The sequence below is a fragment of the Hipposideros armiger genome, unplaced genomic scaffold (genome assembly GCF_001890085.2).
Source record: "Hipposideros armiger isolate ML-2016 unplaced genomic scaffold, ASM189008v1 scaffold_87, whole genome shotgun sequence".
Taxonomy (NCBI): domain Eukaryota; kingdom Metazoa; phylum Chordata; class Mammalia; order Chiroptera; family Hipposideridae; genus Hipposideros; species Hipposideros armiger.
Window position 1 is genome coordinate 1,033,720 of NW_017731437.1, and position 15,412 is coordinate 1,049,131.

A 15,412-nucleotide genomic window follows, 5' to 3' on the forward strand; every position below is an offset into this window, starting at 1 on the left:
TCAATGGGGGGTGCCCAGGAGGGGCAGATGGGTAAAGGCATGGGAATCTCAGTGACTTATGAGGTTTAGGACATAGGCCTTTGGAGGCTGCTGGTGTTAGAGCTTGGGAGAAACAGGGTGGGGTGGGGATGAGGCTGTGCTAGAAAGGTGGGGAGGAACACACGGAAGACCCTGCACCTCCACGAACTTGACGGTGATCATGAATGCCTCCTCTGGGTCAGGCCAGTCCAGCTGCCGGGCAGTGTGGCTGATCTGGGCAAAGCAGGTGGACAGATCCACTGCTGACGTGCTATGCTTGGTCAGTTCACCCAAGGGCACCAGCTGGGAGATGGGGGAACGCGCAGAAAGGAGGGCTCAGGGCTCGCCATTTCCGTGCTGCTCCCTCCCTTTCCTTCCCCAAGCATTCAGAGCTTCTACCACCCGCAAGCTCAGAGCTGGGCAGGGGGCTGGCTACGTGGGGATCAAGTAAGTCTCTCTGTCCAGACGCCCCAGGAAAGGATCAGTTTAAAGGGAAGCCACAGTTAACGCAAAGGATATTAGGAGGCAGCATTTTGCATACAACTGGCTTCAAGAGCATCATCGTTCATCGCAGGTTTCCTGCTTCTGCAAGTCCTGGGGTACAAGCAGAGCCCAAGCCCCACCCCCAAAGCCTGGACCCGGTCTCCAGTTCTAGCCCCACCCTAAAGATGAGACCCCGCCCCGGCCCCGCCCTGTCCAGGCTCCGCCCCCACCTTGTCCATCTGCACTGCGCGCTGCACTCGAGCCAGGGCCACGCTGTACGTCTTCTGTAGCCAGGAGGGGATCGCCGGCTGGAACCAATGGTGAAAGCTGTCCAGTGCGAGGACTCCGTCCCTGGAGAAAGCCGGAGCTCAGCCTGGGAAAGGCCGGAGCTGTGCACCCTCCTGGGCCCTCCTGTCCACGGCGGACACGCCGCCTGCTTGCCGCCCACCTCTCCGAGGGGCCCGGGCCCAGCTGGCAGAGCTCCTTGAGGCTGATGTAAAGTTGGAACAGACTCTCGCCCATCTCTGGGGATACGGGGCTGCTCACCGCCGCCGCCGTGTGGTCCTGCACCCGCTTGGCCACCTGCGAAGGGACAGTGTGTTGGGCTGGGCTCCAGAGCCAGGGTGGAGGGAATGGCCTGGAGACATGCCCAGTGAGACTCACCAGCCACTGCAGCTCCAGGAAAGCCATGGAGAAGAGGTTGATCTTAAGGGCGCTGTAGGAAAGGCAATGGATGTGACCTGGTGGCACATACTAGGGTCCCTCTGGTCCCCATTCTGAGCCTCTGCCCCACTCCCTCCAACCCAGCCACCTGCTCACTTATGGAAGATCTTGTTCCACGTGTGCTGGCACTGGTGCAGGTCGCCAATGATGTCCTGTACCAGGCTCAGCAAGGCCTTGCCCACCTCCAGCATGCCCTGGCAGGGACACAGGTGAGCTGAGCAGGGCTGTGAGAAGCGAGCGCCACACCCACCTCCCCCACCCTGCCTGAGGCCCCTCACCTGCACCATGGGCTGATGTTGCTGCTGCTTCAGGTGGAACCATTCGACTGTGCCAGTCTGTGGGCAAAAAGACAGTGAGAAGGGAGGGTAGCTAGGCCCAGGCACATACCCGCCCCATCCGCAAGGTGGGTGCCATACCCGCAGGGCCTCGGTCACCAGGTGGGACAGTGGGGCGCTGTCAGGGCACAGTTCTCTAAAGGCCTTCATCTTGCACATCTGTACCAGGACCCTGTGGGGGCAGAGAGACTGCTGCCCACATGCCCCACTCAGTCCAGCAGGCCTCCCCACCTCTGCAGGTGCCCCAGCTGTTCCCGCATCCCTGACTCCACTGACCTGAGGAGAGACTGCAGCCGGGCTGGGGAGTCCGGGACGGATAGGGGGAAGACAGACCGGAACCTCCGGATGAGGGAGAGACCATAGGCCAGCAGGGAGCTGAATGAGGTGGCCAGCTCCTCCAGCTGCAGACCCAGAAGATGCCATGAGGCGGGAGCTGCGTTATGGGGCCCCGACAGCCACTCCCACGCCCCCTCGCTGACCCCTGCCTGCCCAACACCCCTCGCCCCGCCCTAGCCCACCTGTTCTGCCTTGAGCCGGCCCTGGATCCACTGGTACTCCATGCTGATGATGGGGTGCAGAAGGCAGCTGCTGGGGAACTCCAGGCTCTGGTAGACACGGCTGTAGGCCAGCCACTGCCTGCAGCAGACAGGAAGTGCTCAGCCCAGCCAGGTGGGCACCTCCCTTCCCGCTGCTCACAGGCCTGGGGGGGGAGGGGGGGGAGCGCCTTCCGCTGCCCTGAAGTCTCCATTGGATCCTCATTGACCCGCGGAGGCTGAGAACCAGTGGCTGAAGGCAACCCGTAGGACTTTTGGGTTCCCATAGGTGCTTTTCAAGGGTGTAAATAATCACCCATCTCTTAAATTAGGATATTTATGATTTAAAAAAATCAGGCTTTCTTGCTTCTGAAAAATCATATTTGGAGATTTGAGCCTTCTTGCACATGTGGCAAACATCAGCTGGAACTGCCCTTTACACAGTTCCCGGGAGACTTTCCAGACGTGATGATGGAGCTGAGTGAGACAAGGCTCGAGTGGGAGAACGCCGGAGGATGGGCGAGGAGTTACGCAGGGCCAGGCCTCGGTACGGTCCCCACCAGGACAACCTGCACAGCAGGTTTGGGCCCTCACCATCAGCGCCTGCTCCAGTCTCCAGCCTCACCTGCATCCCCTCACCTGTCCAGGAATACCCACCTGACCACAGTCCTAGAGCTGCCTCCGACTCAAATGCCAAGTCCCGCCCCATCCCAGGGCAGCAGCCACCTCCATTCCTCCTCCTGGCCAGCACCAGTGTACCCTACTTCGGACTCCTCACGTGCACTGAACTGTCTATGAGCTCACGTTTGCCCGTTCCTGGCCTTCCCACAATCTACCGTGGCACTGGGATGACAGGTCCTCAATGAGTTCAGTACCATCAGTGCATAGATTTGTTTGCTGACTTGAGGCAATGGCACAGCGAAACGGGGCTGGGGGCTGGGGGCAGAGGCAGAGGCAAACTCAAATGCCCTGAAGGACTCAGGTGATATCAGCGAATAAAGTGGGCCTAATGGCAACCTTGATGGACTGGGGAGGACATGTTACTTTGCTCTGACCAACTGCAACCCAGCAAAATGACAGCCCTATGATGCCAACACTAAATGTTTCATGAGAAGCTGGAGATGTGAATCTGTACGGGAAAAAAAATCTGCAGATTTTTTAAAGTTGGCGACTGACTCAAAACTTAAAATACACAGTTGGGCCAAACAGGAACCTCTCCAGGGTTAGACTTTGAGCTGCCAGCCTGTAGGTGGGCAGGCAGGGAGGGAGAAGGTGGTGCACTCACGCCATGGACTGGTGGAAGTCGGACAGGTCCTTCTGCGTGGCATGGAGAAACAGGATGGTGTCAGCCTGGGGACTCAGCGACCCATCCCAGGAGGTACTGCCTGCCTGAGGGGACAGGTAGAGGGGTGTCGGGACCCGACAGGCAAACTCTGGCCCTGCCCAGCCAGCCCTAGGAGGGCAGTACCTGGTGCTGGGTGACCTCGTGGGACACGAGCTGCTGCAGCAAGTGGAGATGTACTGTGTAGCTGGGCTGGGAACGGCTGGCCACAGTGGCTCTCTGCAGTAGGGCCAGTGCAGTTATGAGCGGAGGACCCCACCCGGTGCAGCCCGTCCAACCCAGCTGGGCCACTGGGAGGCCCCTGGCCCTGGTCCCAGACCTACCCTCTTGTGAATGAACTGGAACTGGAGGTGGCACTGACCACGGTCTGGGTAGGTCTCAGTGCAAGGTTCCAGAGGGTACCACTGATCCTCCCGGCAGCGCAGCTCCTGGCAGGCCGGGCAGGCAGGAAATGCCCACGCCCGTGAGCGGGGGCAGGGAGGCAGACCCCCCAAGCTGTGCTTGGTATAGACCAAGAACTCCTCCCCCGAATCCCTCATGAACCCCCTTCTGCCTCTCTCTTGGGCCCATTTGCCCACCATACTCACCTGTAGCCTCAGCACCACGTTCCCCAGAAAGTCGTCCTGGCCCTTGTCCTTCCGGGCATCCTTGAAGATCCTGTCCCAGGCAGGGTACATGAGGGAGGTGGGCCAGGAGCTTGAAGGGGTCAGGCTGGGCTCTGCCCCCCACCTCTGGCCATCAGGCTGGACAGAGCCTGCAGCCCAACAACCAGTGTACATGCCAGGGGAGGGCAAAAGGGGCCCCCACTTCTTCCCTGGGGACCCCGCGGCACTCACCTTCGCAGCCCATGCAGATCTGTGAGCTCCCCGAGCTTCTGCCTGACAGACTCCACGGTGTCCAGGTCCCTGGCGGGGCAGAGGTTTGAGCTGGAGGCCAAGAGGTTGTCCAGACCCCCGCAGGACGAGGCTCAGCCACACTCACCCCCACCCCCTTTCCTTCCCCACGCCACAGCAGGACTTGTCCCTCACCACATGTCCAGATGGAAGCTTGAATTGTTTACGTCCTCAAACTCCCTGTAGAGAGAAGGTATGGCTGACGGTAGACCCTCGGACGATAGACACCTCCCTCCGACCAGGCCACAGGCAACCCCAGCCTCCAAGCTGCTGTCCCTAGTATCAGCCTACATGGAGTCTTAGCCCCTTCCTGCCAACTCCTCCTCCCCTCCCAGCTGCATCCCTTCCTCCTTTAAGGTAAAGCTTCAAGCTACCCTTAGATCAACCCAGCTGTGCTGACCCCCGGCACCCATCAGCACACGTGGCATTTATGCCACTGTTTGTTCTGTGCTGTCTGGCCTCTTGTCTGTCTCCTCGGCCTCCGAAGCAGACTCCCCCTCTGGTCAAGCCAGGCCCCCTCCCCCAAGCTGGGAAGTCCTGCTGATCTCACTAGGGGATTCCTACCACCAAGAGTAGCCCCAGATGCCCAGGCAGGGTGAGGGCTGGGATAGGGGCACGTACAGGATGAAGGTCTCGTCCCAGACGGGGTTGAGTGTCTGGGCGATGACCTGGGTGCGGTGGGTTTGCTCCTCTGGGATGGTGTGCTTCACCACAGCCTTCTGCCGCCGCCGAGACCCAGGGCTGCCCCCCGGCACGCCCATCCCCTGCTCGATGCCCAGCAGACAGTAGGGGTCACTGAACCCTGGGGAGGACGGGAGGATAAGGCAGCCAGGGCTTTGTCTGGGCTCTCGGGGAGGGTCCCTCATCACCCCGCACCCACACCCTGGGGACAGAGCCCTTCCCTACCCCAGACTCCAAGGGCAAGGGGGTGTTTGGGAGATGGGACGTGATAGGGAGAGGAAGGAGCCAGGAAGAAGGCCTTCAGGGCCCCCCACCGCCTACTCACCGCTGACATCCTTGCCCAGAATGCCCTTGGCTTGTTTCACTGTCGCCTTCAGACAAAATATCGGCCTCTGGAGGGATGGGGGAGGGGAGCCTGAGTTCCAGAGGGAGCGGGGGCTTCCCAGCCCCCATCCTTGCTCAGGGTGGCCCTGCACCAGGGTTACCTCAAGCTCCTGGACCTGCTGTAGCACCTGCTGGTGTTCCTCGGGTTCCATGTGGAAGGCCTGGTGGGGAGGAGTTTGGGAGGCTCAGGGCACAGGAGGGGGGTGGCTGCCAGGCAGGGAAGGAAGACCCCTGAATCCGGGCTGCAGGGGGGTGGGGGCTGGGCTCACCTCCTGCAGGTACTGTAGCAGTTCAGAGGCTTCAGTCACATGGTTGGGCTCAGGTTTTCCCAGACGGTGCAGGACTGTGTAGAGAGCTTCCTCGTAGAGCAGGGCCCGCTGAGGACACAGCAGGGTCACCTCAGAAACCCCCATCCACCCACCACAAGGCCTGAGCCCCACCAGCCAGCCACCCCTGGCACCGACGCCACATGCCCAAAGCCGTGATAAGGTGCCACACATGCAGCGGAGGGGAGGGGGTTGCTGCCATCAGCCTTGGCCAGGAGCTGAGGGGGCTGCTTCCCAGCACCTCCCTGTGCCCCCAACACTCCGATTCTTACCTCCTCAGGGGAGAAGTGGTGGGATGGAGGCTCGATCTAGGGAGCAAGATGAAAAGACAGTGTCCAGGAGGCCTGGACCGAGCCCGAACAGCAGGAACGGCGCCTCACAGAGCAGGCCCAGGCCCAGGGCTGCGGGGCCCAGCCTCCAACCCCACCAGCGCTGCGCACCTGTTCCCACAGCAGGTTTCCCGGGAGTCCGGACCCAGGACTGCCTTCCTCATGCCCTGGCCTGCCGTGGCTGAGGTCCATTGGTGCTCAGCTGCCCCAGCAGCGTGAGCTCTTGACACCCGTGGCCCCCACCTCCCTTCCTTCCCCAGAGGAAACAGCACTGCTTATCGGGCGGCCACGCTCGGCACCCTCGCAGCGGAAGTGAGGCCCAGCAACGAAGGTGGGAGACTGGGGGGCATGTCAAGCAGGCCTGGGGGTTGCTTAGCTGGCCCCCAAACAGCCCAGCTGAGCAGGGACACTCCCTTTGGAAGTGGAGGAGCAGAGGATGCTGGGGTCGGCCCACCTAGAGGGAGGGGGCTCAGACCCCAAACCAAAGAAGGCCCAGGGTAGCCCAGAGAACACATGGCAGACCCTGCTTCGCGGGCCCAGAAGGCTCTGTCCAGGGCAAGGGGTAGGCAGGGGAGGGGACCACACCCTCAGCCCCAGCCTGTGAGAGGTGGAGCCCCACACTCTAAGACCACAGAGCCCCACCCAGGCCCGCTCGTCTCCCCGCTGAGGTCACTCCTACCTCCTGAGCCTTTTGGGGCAGGGTATCCTGTAGATCTCTGACCCTGCGTCGCCTTATCTTGAAGGCCTGGCGCAAGAGGGGAGGGCGTCGCTGGGGCTGGGAGAGAAGTGTCGCCATGGTGGCCGGCTCTGCCCTTCCCCTCTGCTGTGCCTCCTACCACTGGGTGAAGATAGCGAAGCCACAGGATTATGCAAAGAGCCCAGGGCCGCCACCCTGTGCCAGGGGAGGGGGAAGGAGGCAGGTGGGGAGATGGTCAGGTCAGGGTTTCACCACCTCAGAGGCCCCTGCACGTTCCTCCCTCCTGCTGGCCAGGCCGAAATCCTGGGAGGAACTCTCCCAGGCTGGAGGCAGAAAGTGGACTCAGTGGGCGGGCCCGGCCCCACCCCACCCTCCCACAAAGGCCTTGGGGAGGGTCTAGTGCTCCCCAGCGGGGGATGTCATGGCAGGCGGGGGCAGTGGTCCTGCCCCATCCCAGGTGCTGTGGCCAGCTGGGTGGGGAAATGACGGAAGCTGCCCTGAATCGATGGGGTTCTCACTGACAGACTTCCCTGAACGGGCCGGCTTGGGGTGGGGGTGGGCAGGGCACAGGGTGGAAGCCCCAGAGAGGCGTCTCCCTGGCAGGCAGCCACCGGCTCAGCCTGCTCCACTCCACAGGTGACATTCCACCAAGGTGACACGGCCGAGCTACACCAGGCAGAGACGGCCCGACGGCCCCTGCCCCCACACGGACAGTCTGGAGGGTGCTCCCTTCTAATGCCCTTGTAGGGATTTTTGCCAACCCCAGAAGCTGCCGGGCGGGGCTGGCCATAAGGAAGAGCCTGAGAAGTGGTGCAGCCTAGCCTCTTTCGAGAGGGCGCCTTGGTCCAGAAGGGCCAGGAAAGTGGACACTTCAGTGCTCAGCTTTCTCAGAGCTCAGACCTGCTGACGCCACACCCAGGGCCTTCCTCCAGGCCAAGGCCTGGGGGGGGGGGGGGGGCGCGCAAGCCTGGGCATGGACTTCAGCTGTTTCCTACCCTCCCCTGTCCCTGGGCACCAAGCTTCATGAGGGTGGTATGAGGGTATATGCTGTGGGGGCAGCAGGCCCAGGCTTCGCAAGCCCCGACTTGCTCCCCGGGCTGACTGGGGCCAGGGCAGCACCTCCGAGGCGGCCGCTGAGGTGGTGAGCACAGCAGCCAGAACACAAGAACTCGCATCGAGCAAACTGGCCCCAGCCTCCAGGGCCTCCTACTCAGGCCAGTTGCTGGGCTGTGCCAGGCCCCAGGGGACTCAGTGGATGGGCACAGTCGCTGGGCAACCACTATGGAATGGAGACATGAGAGGCCTTAGTGTCTTGGGCCCAAATAGGCCATGAGAACAAGGGACTCTCACATGGGGAGGGAATACTGTCTCCCCAGAGCCTTCCCGGGGGCCCATGGCAGCCAGATAGCTCTCCTTGGTCACCACACGGAGCCAGACTAGGTCCAGTTACTTATTTTTACTACTTCACATTTTCAGCAAACAAATCAAGGTGCAAACAGGGTTTATTTCACATTAATATATTAACTGGATTTTTTTTTTTTTTGTCAAATAAATACGGAATTCTCTTTAAATAACATCTCTTCACTTCACAGCCAGTCCAGGAGCAAATGAGAGCAAATTTTAGTACATCCAGGGGGCATATCGCCAACCAGGTATGAAGCTTACAGGGACGAGGGCAGGGTCGGCACACGCCCAGGCCAGGCCCCCAGGGGTCAGGGCCTTTGCGCCTGCCCACCAGCAGCCTCCAAATGGCATCACGGGACAGACATGCGTTCTCCAGTTCCAGAAGCCCCTTCTAGAGGGACGAGAAGGCCAAGGGGAAGTAACTGCAGAAACACTAGCAGGGAAGCAGCAGGCGCCCTCCCTGAGCTGCGGCGGCCTGGCCTGATGCCACCCGACTCCTGGAGGTTCATGGTAAAACTCCAGAAATCGCACAGCAGTGGCAACACAAGGACGAAGGACAGAGCAGCAAAGGGAAGGCAAGTGTGACGGGGGCTGGAGGCTGGCTGGGAACGGAATGTGGGCTGACAGTCCGGCGGAAGGCAGCTTCCACGCGAGGCACAGGCCAGAGTGGAGGGAATGTGAGTAGGGCCTGCCAGGGGCTCTCGGGAAGACTGGAGGCTGAGGATAAAGGGGCTGCCAAAACGAGGGCGTTGGACTGTGGTGGCGAAGGTGGCCAGAGTCCCCCGGGGGTAGAAGCTACGAGGGGAAGACAGGAGCGAGGGGGGACACCCCGCACTCTGAGGAGAGCCCCAGGGGTGGCAGGAGGGCCGTGTGCTAAGCACGTGTGGGCGGGCTCGGGCTGGCGTGGGAAGCGGGAGGCGCATCTCGAGTCAGGGCCCCTCCCTTCCGTCAACGCCAGTTCCTGTTAAGTGTTTTATAATCAGACCTGGAGGAAGAACAGGCGGCCCCCCATTACCTCCCACCCCAGACTTGGCCCCAAGGGGAGGGGAAGGAAACAGCAATGAAGGTAGAAGGCAGGTGACGAGGGGTCTACTGGGTCTTCTTATCTTCCGGGGGGTAGTAGGGAGGTGGCGGAGGCTGGTTCTAAGGAAGGAAGGAAAGAGCACATTAGAAGGTTCAAAATGAGCCGAGGCCTCCCCCGCCCCTGAATTCTACTCAACTGTGGCCACCAGGCTCACGTCCCTGCTCATGGCCCCACTCACCGTGGGCATGTAGACGTTGTGTGGGTTGCCTGGGTTGTAGTAGGCGCTGGCAGCAGCTTCTGCGGCCTTGGCTTCGGCTGCGAGAGCAAACATACCCAGGATAAGCCCTCCCCGCCTCTTCCAGCTGCCCCCGGAGCTGCTCTCCGCCCAGGGACCCTGGCCCCCCCGTTACTCAGGGAGGCTGATGCTGAGGACCCAGTTTCATCGATAAAAAAGAGGTTAACATTTCCTCAGCACCGTTCCAGTCCCCTGTCCACCTCTCCCTCTAATCCCCTCCACAACCCCACCAGGTGGTACCGTCACCATCTGTTTGGAGCTGAGAAGGCTGAGGTATAGAGGGAGACCTTCCTGGCCCCAGGGCACACGACTAGCAAAGAGTGGGGGGCTGGAATCTAGCTCTTCACCCCCAGGCCACCACACTGCCAGTGACCCTGGGTATCACCATTTGGTGCCCCCAGCCAGCCTGTGGCCATTCTCTGAGGTTCTCCATGCAACCATGGGGAGAGGGCTGGTCTCCCAGGACTGCTAACAGCCTGGGCCTCACCTGCAGGAGTGGAGGGGACATCAGGGCCGCTGACTGGCGGTTCCATGGGCCCAGGGTAGGGCGGTGGTGGGGGCTGCACATATCCGATGGCCCCGTCCATCATAGGAGGTCCTGGATAGAACTCTGCTTGGCAAGAGAGTGGGACCCAGTGAGCAGCCCGGCCCCGGCTCCCTCAGCTGGCACTCTCCCAGCCCTCTCCAGCTCCTTGGTCCTGAAGCCGGTTACAGAGCAAGTCAACCCCCTATGCAACCCTGGCCTGGGTGGGGCTGGTTAGTGGGTGGGCGGGGTGAGGGTGGGCAGCAAAGGACACACTCACCAGGTGGGGGCGGTGGGTAGGGGTAGCCAGGAGGGCAGGGGTACATTCCATTGGCGACTGGCGGGGGATAGACATAGGCCCCGCTGGGCAGGTACGAGTACCCGTAGGCTCCAGTGGGGGCTTCGCCTCGGGAGGCTACAAGTACAAGGGGAGAAGAAGTGAGTGTCCCGGGGCTGGGGAGAAGGCGGCCCCGCCCCTGCGAGGGGAGCTGCAGGGGCCCTGGACGTGCACAGCAGACATGCCTTATCCCACTCACGTGTTGTCAGAAAAACGTGAGGGGTCAGGATGGGGAGAGAGGTCAGAGCTGGGGTGGTCAAGGACAGGAGTGGGGGGAGGGGGGAGGGGATGGGGTAAAGAATGGAGCTGGGTGAGGCTGGGGAGGCGATGAGGATGTCTGCTGGATACACCGCTCAGGGATTTTAAATGGTTGTCTAAAGGGCAGCTTAACGGTTGGGTATTTGTTTGTTTTTATGAGGCCACAGTAAAATATCCTTGAGTCCAAACTGCTTTCTCAAAATGTCCTATACCCGCTCCAGGCCGGGGAAATCCAGCCTTTCAGGTACAGGACAGACTTCCTTCCCAACTCCCAGCCCAGGTCAGTCCAGGGCCCAGAGACTACTATCTTGAGTGCTTAAAAACAAAACAGAAAGTAAACAAACTCAAATAAACAAGACCTCACAACACGTCAGTACCCTTGGCCCCTGATTTTTAAGAGCCTGGGTACCTTGAGATGCCATCTGTAACATCCGTTGTCCGAACTCGATGGCGCCCCCTGCCGTAAAGGTCAACTTGTAGGATGCAGAGCCTTCCCAGCCACCTGAGAAGGGAACAGTGCATCAACAGCTCAGGAAACATCAGTTACTCTGGTTACTCCGAACAGACGGCTACTTCTCCTTTTCCAGGTCCCCAATCCTACGCCCTGGAGGTGTGTGAGGCAAGGGCTGGCTTTGCAGCACCTCAGTGAGGTCAGGACTTCCGCCCCACACCAGCGCTGCAGACTGCCTGCTTCACCCTTTGGAACTGGGGGCTTTTCCTTTATGGAACAAGCTTGTCCTCCCACTCTCAGCCCTGTAAGGACATCCCTGTACGAGGGCCTCCCACCCCCAATAAAGCAGCTTCTCCGGAGCAGGTACAGTCAGCGATAACTAACATTTAACTTCAGAGCAGATCTCATCCTGAAGAGGCCTAAGGATGGACCCCTGGCCCCTCTAGCCTGACTTCTGCCAAAGGGGAACCGTGAGCAACTCAACAGCAAAGCTGCGGCCGACTGGGTGTGAGGGGGAGGCAAGTTGGATGCAGAGGTCCTGGTGTCTGCCAAAGAGTCTGCCACTAAGCAGGGCCTCTCGGGCATCACCAAGGGGCAGCTAGCTCTTCCTGGCTCTAGAGAAAGGCCCTTCCAGAAACCTGATACAGTTCCTGCCCACACCTAAAATCTGAACACACTTGCCAGGTCACAGCAAACATTTTTACACAGTTTGCAGTCATTTTGCTGATTTCACTCTCTGAAATGGTGATCTGAGCGGCCATCTTTATGCCATTAGTTCCTGTCAAACAAAACCCACCTCTGCTGAAAAGCTGGCAGCCCAGGTGTCGGTCTTGGAAGCTAAACCAGAGCCGGGAAGAGGACAGGCTAGGGTGATAAGGGTCCAAAGAGGACATCTCCAAGGCAGCAGTCAGAAGCGCCCTAGAGCACCTCTGGAAGCCCTGTCCGTGTCTCTGAGCCCCCTCGTCACCCACCTCCTGCCTCCGCCTTCACGGTTCCCTTGATGTAGTTTGCACCGAATACAGGTTGCTTGATCTCACAGTCCTTCATCAGATAAAACGGCATCATGAAGGACTGCATGGCATCCCTCCCCTTGGACAGAAAGATGACCTACAGGGAGAGAAGATGAGAACCATCACCACGCAAACCACGGCTTGCTCGGCCATCACTTCCTGTGTGCGATCTGCCCTGTCCCAGTGTGGGGTGGACAGCCCGAGCCAGGGTCCAGCAACCCGAGCTCTCTGTACCAGACACCCCTGGAGACAGCTTTTTAAAGTAAAAGGCCTAACTTGGAGAGGCCAGACATGTGTGTATTCACAAGAAAAACGTGCCTTTCAGAGAGCACGTGAGGACAGACTGCTGTCATTTAAGTGGTGGTGAGGAGGTGGCGGAGTGTGGAAGTGGAAGAGCCTGCCAAGTTGGGGCAGGAGGGGTTCCTGAAGCGGGAGGTCTAGACTGAGCTTCGCAGAACTGACCATGAAGGAGCAGCAGGGGGCGATAGAGCCCAAGAGAAGCGGGCCTGGCAACCTTCCCACAGACTCACCGCCCTAACAGCAACAGGTCTCACATTAATGTGCTTAGAGAACCTTGTTTTAAATCCACGTTTCTCTCGGTGACTCACATCCCTTGAACCACCAGAAATGGGGTTTTGAGTCTCCCCTGTGTCCGCTAAGTTCTGGTGGTTAAAACTTAAAGATGTACTCCTCTCTTCCAACCATGTAAGTCTAACTCTTGAGTAGCTACAGGCAGGGATCCTTCCCCAAGAACACCCATTCGTATTTCTCTGGAAGTGTCTCAGCGTCTGCCTGGGTAACTCTCAGGCAAGGCCCACGGTGCAGTTTGGCATGTCTCACTCTGCAGGGTTTTGCCGGGCTCTCTGCCCAGTCCGGAGGCTGTGGCCATGCTACTGTATCCTGTTTACCACATTTATCACTCTGGATGTGCACAAAGGCCTCATAAGGCTATCTTACAGAAATCAAATTAATAAGAGCCTCCCTCCTCCAGGCCCAGGTCAGCCCAGCAGCTGCATCCAACTACAGAGACTTTACAGCAACAGCTCTGGAATCTGTATGGATTCACTGCTCCGGGGTCAGTTTGGGTTCGCAGAGAGGCTGGTGGTTCTAGAACCCAGAGCATGTGACACAGAAATACCCAGAGTGAGGAACTAATATTCACCAGGTTCAGAGGCCAGTGGACTCACGAGGCTGAGGCTGACCTAAGGTGCATGCACATCAGCCTCCAGGAGCCATAAGCCTCCAAACCCACCATGGCGCTGTGCAACTCACCCGGTAAGGGGTAAGGTAGATGGTGCCTTTCTTGGTCCCTTTGAAGGCCTCTGGCACGTTCTTCATGTCATTGAAATTGAGTTCCACATGGTCATAGGTCATTAGGATGCTGTGATGAGAAAAGAGGAAGAAAGTCCCTGAGACAGTCTGGGGCCATGATCTGTTTGTTACCCCATGGACTGGACCCTCCTGGCAAGCAGGTGCCTGGCATGTTGTCTCTTATAACAGTTTCAACATTGCTGCAAGGAAACTATTAACATAGCCATGGAAGAGGAGAGCAAGTTGGAGTTGTACAGAACGCCCCCAAACCCCACTTATACAGCCCCCCAAGTGACCAGTGCAGAAGAGCAGCAGGGCTCTGGCAACGCCATCATCCCTCAGATCAGGTTAGGTCATCTGGGTTACCTCTATTTTCTTCTGAATACTTATGATAGGTATTCTGTTTCTGTTGGTTTGTTTTTTAATCCTCACATTTATAAACATTCTAAGACATGACTCTACATATTACAAAAGGGCTGACTTCAGGGTTCCTTTAAACCTGGGGTTCTTAAGCTGGGTCTGCAGAGACGTCAGTCCAGGATGCCCTTGAGATATCGTCTACATGCATTTTTCTGGGAAAATCTATAGCGTTCATCACTCTCAAAGGAGTTCATGGCTAGCAGAGTAAGGCTCACTATTTTACACGTCAAATTTAAACACGAATTTAAACTTTAATTACTGTATACACATTTTTTTTCCCCCAGAAATGAGGCTGAGGCAGTTTCTGAAACAAGGCACACCATTATTTAGCAGCACTGGGCCCTTAGCCAGGTAGGAGGCCCAACAGGACAGGTACATTCTTGTCCCAAAAAAGTCTCACCGAGAGAGTAAGAAAAACATCCCCAGTCCCAGGAGATGTTACCAAATGACATCAAACGTGTTTGTCAGGCCCAGGACTGGCTCGCATGCAGAAGCTACACACTGGGAGCAATGTGCTTCCTCTGATTATAAGATAATACAGTTGGTCTAAGTTCACGTGGTTCCATTTGTCTTCCTCCTCCCAAATATCACAACTTTCTTCACTGGGGAGGACTAAGTGGGAAAGAGGACTGGTACCAGAAAAGAGAAGTACAGCTCAGGGAAAAGAGGCCATTACCAGGAACAGGTTGCTCTGGCCGACTTTGAACAGGTAAGATGGAAGTACAGTCAGCATTCTGGGGTCAGGGCACTCTAGACTTCTCCTCTGACTCATCAGCATTCCCAGGTGACAGGCCCTGGGCTGGGTGCTGGCCTTAGCCGGCTACAAGGCTCTGATCCCACCAAGTCTCCCCTGGGGACTCAGGCTCCTCCTAAGCTCCTTCTGCCTTTAAGAAGTGCTTCAGGGTTAGCGTAACTCAACTAGGGCTGGCTGGTCCGATTCTTAATGCCCAAGAAGCTAGGGGAGAGAGAAGCCATCCAAGACGCCCAGTTGTTGGAGGAGAGACAGAACTAATTGGGGGATTGGTAGAAAGAATCCCTGAAGTTGGGAGACCTCTGCTCTGGGGAGTGGCCCAAGCCAATAGGTATTCACGAGAGAGGCAAAAACTGACCTTTACAGCTTTACAAGGACGGGCACTGCCAGGGAATGTGTTAGACATTTGCTAAAAGTGATCTATTTAATTTCACCGCTGGCCTGTTTCTCATCTGAGAAGTTCTGGAATATAATGAAAAGCTATATATTGGTAGTTTCACCTATTGACTTGGGAGTCGAGACTCCTTTTCTGGTATTCCCGTTACTTATAGTTTTGTGATCTCAGGCAAGTTACTAAACTTCTCTGTGCCTCAGTTTCCCTACATGTAAAATAAGTGTCTGTCGCACAGAATTTACATATTAAATAAAGTAGAAGAGGAGCAGTGCCTGATACTAGTAACGTAGTAAACGCCCAATAAACGGCAATTATCTTTGTCTAAGGCTCTTTCCAAGTCTTAAAGTCACCCACTCTGGGAAAGGGGCTCAAGAACCACCCCTAGGCCCCACCTGCCTCCCCAAACCCCGTTCCCGATCAGCAGCCCCACCCCCATCCCAAAGCTGATCGCGACATCCTGGCCCCTCCCCCGCGACCCACCCACCTTCCT

General features: G+C 58.0%; 2 protein-coding genes across 3 annotated transcripts in view; both read right to left on the bottom strand.

The window, feature by feature from the left end:
* UNC13D (unc-13 homolog D) overlaps positions 1-7,112 on the bottom strand; it is a 14,442-nt gene extending 7,330 nt beyond the window's left edge. The window contains exons 1-22 of the mRNA XM_019644235.1: positions 7,000-7,112; positions 6,727-6,885; positions 5,991-6,026; positions 5,662-5,769; positions 5,494-5,553; positions 5,334-5,400; positions 4,949-5,129; positions 4,463-4,507; positions 4,271-4,339; positions 4,022-4,091; positions 3,758-3,862; positions 3,561-3,653; positions 3,378-3,481; positions 2,078-2,195; positions 1,836-1,960; positions 1,641-1,731; positions 1,503-1,559; positions 1,321-1,418; positions 1,165-1,216; positions 950-1,083; positions 732-852; positions 141-321 (exon numbers count right to left, since the gene is read on the bottom strand). Of these exons, the coding sequence (XP_019499780.1) occupies positions 141-321; positions 732-852; positions 950-1,083; positions 1,165-1,216; positions 1,321-1,418; positions 1,503-1,559; positions 1,641-1,731; positions 1,836-1,960; positions 2,078-2,195; positions 3,378-3,481; positions 3,561-3,653; positions 3,758-3,862; positions 4,022-4,091; positions 4,271-4,339; positions 4,463-4,507; positions 4,949-5,129; positions 5,334-5,400; positions 5,494-5,553; positions 5,662-5,769; positions 5,991-6,026; positions 6,727-6,843 (2,032 nt within the window). The 5' untranslated portion in view covers positions 6,844-6,885; positions 7,000-7,112. The remainder of the gene's footprint in view (positions 1-140; positions 322-731; positions 853-949; positions 1,084-1,164; positions 1,217-1,320; positions 1,419-1,502; positions 1,560-1,640; positions 1,732-1,835; positions 1,961-2,077; positions 2,196-3,377; positions 3,482-3,560; positions 3,654-3,757; positions 3,863-4,021; positions 4,092-4,270; positions 4,340-4,462; positions 4,508-4,948; positions 5,130-5,333; positions 5,401-5,493; positions 5,554-5,661; positions 5,770-5,990; positions 6,027-6,726; positions 6,886-6,999) is intronic.
* A 1,073-nt stretch (positions 7,113-8,185) lies between these two features.
* Positions 8,186-13,520, bottom strand: WBP2 (WW domain binding protein 2). Of its 2 annotated transcripts, XM_019644502.1 has the most exons (7): positions 13,319-13,520; positions 12,008-12,143; positions 10,995-11,087; positions 10,271-10,405; positions 9,955-10,077; positions 9,411-9,487; positions 8,186-9,291 (listed from the first exon to the last, which is right to left on the bottom strand). In XM_019644502.1, exons 1-7 carry the CDS (start codon positions 13,418-13,420, stop codon positions 9,238-9,240), a joined length of 720 nt encoding a protein of 239 aa, XP_019500047.1. In that variant the 5' UTR covers positions 13,421-13,520; the 3' UTR covers positions 8,186-9,237. The 2 variants fall into 2 exon arrangements, with proteins under 2 accessions (XP_019500047.1, XP_019500048.1); XM_019644503.1 differs by lacking the exon at positions 10,271-10,405.
* Positions 13,521-15,412: the final 1,892 nt, after the last annotated feature.

Bases quoted from the DNA above. Each gene is read 5' to 3' on its own strand.
- WBP2 (XM_019644502.1), bottom strand. From the start codon at position 13,420: ATGACCTATGACCATGTGGAACTCAATTTCAATGACATGAAGAACGTG. The intron at 11,088-12,007 runs GTGGGTGACGAG...TTCCCTTCTCAG, and splicing joins CGTGAAGGCGGAGGCAGGAG to GTGGCTGGGAAGGCTCTGCA. The intron at 9,488-9,954 runs GTGAGGCCCAGG...TTGCTCTCGCAG, and splicing joins TGTCCCCTCCACTCCTGCAG to CCGAAGCCAAGGCCGCAGAA.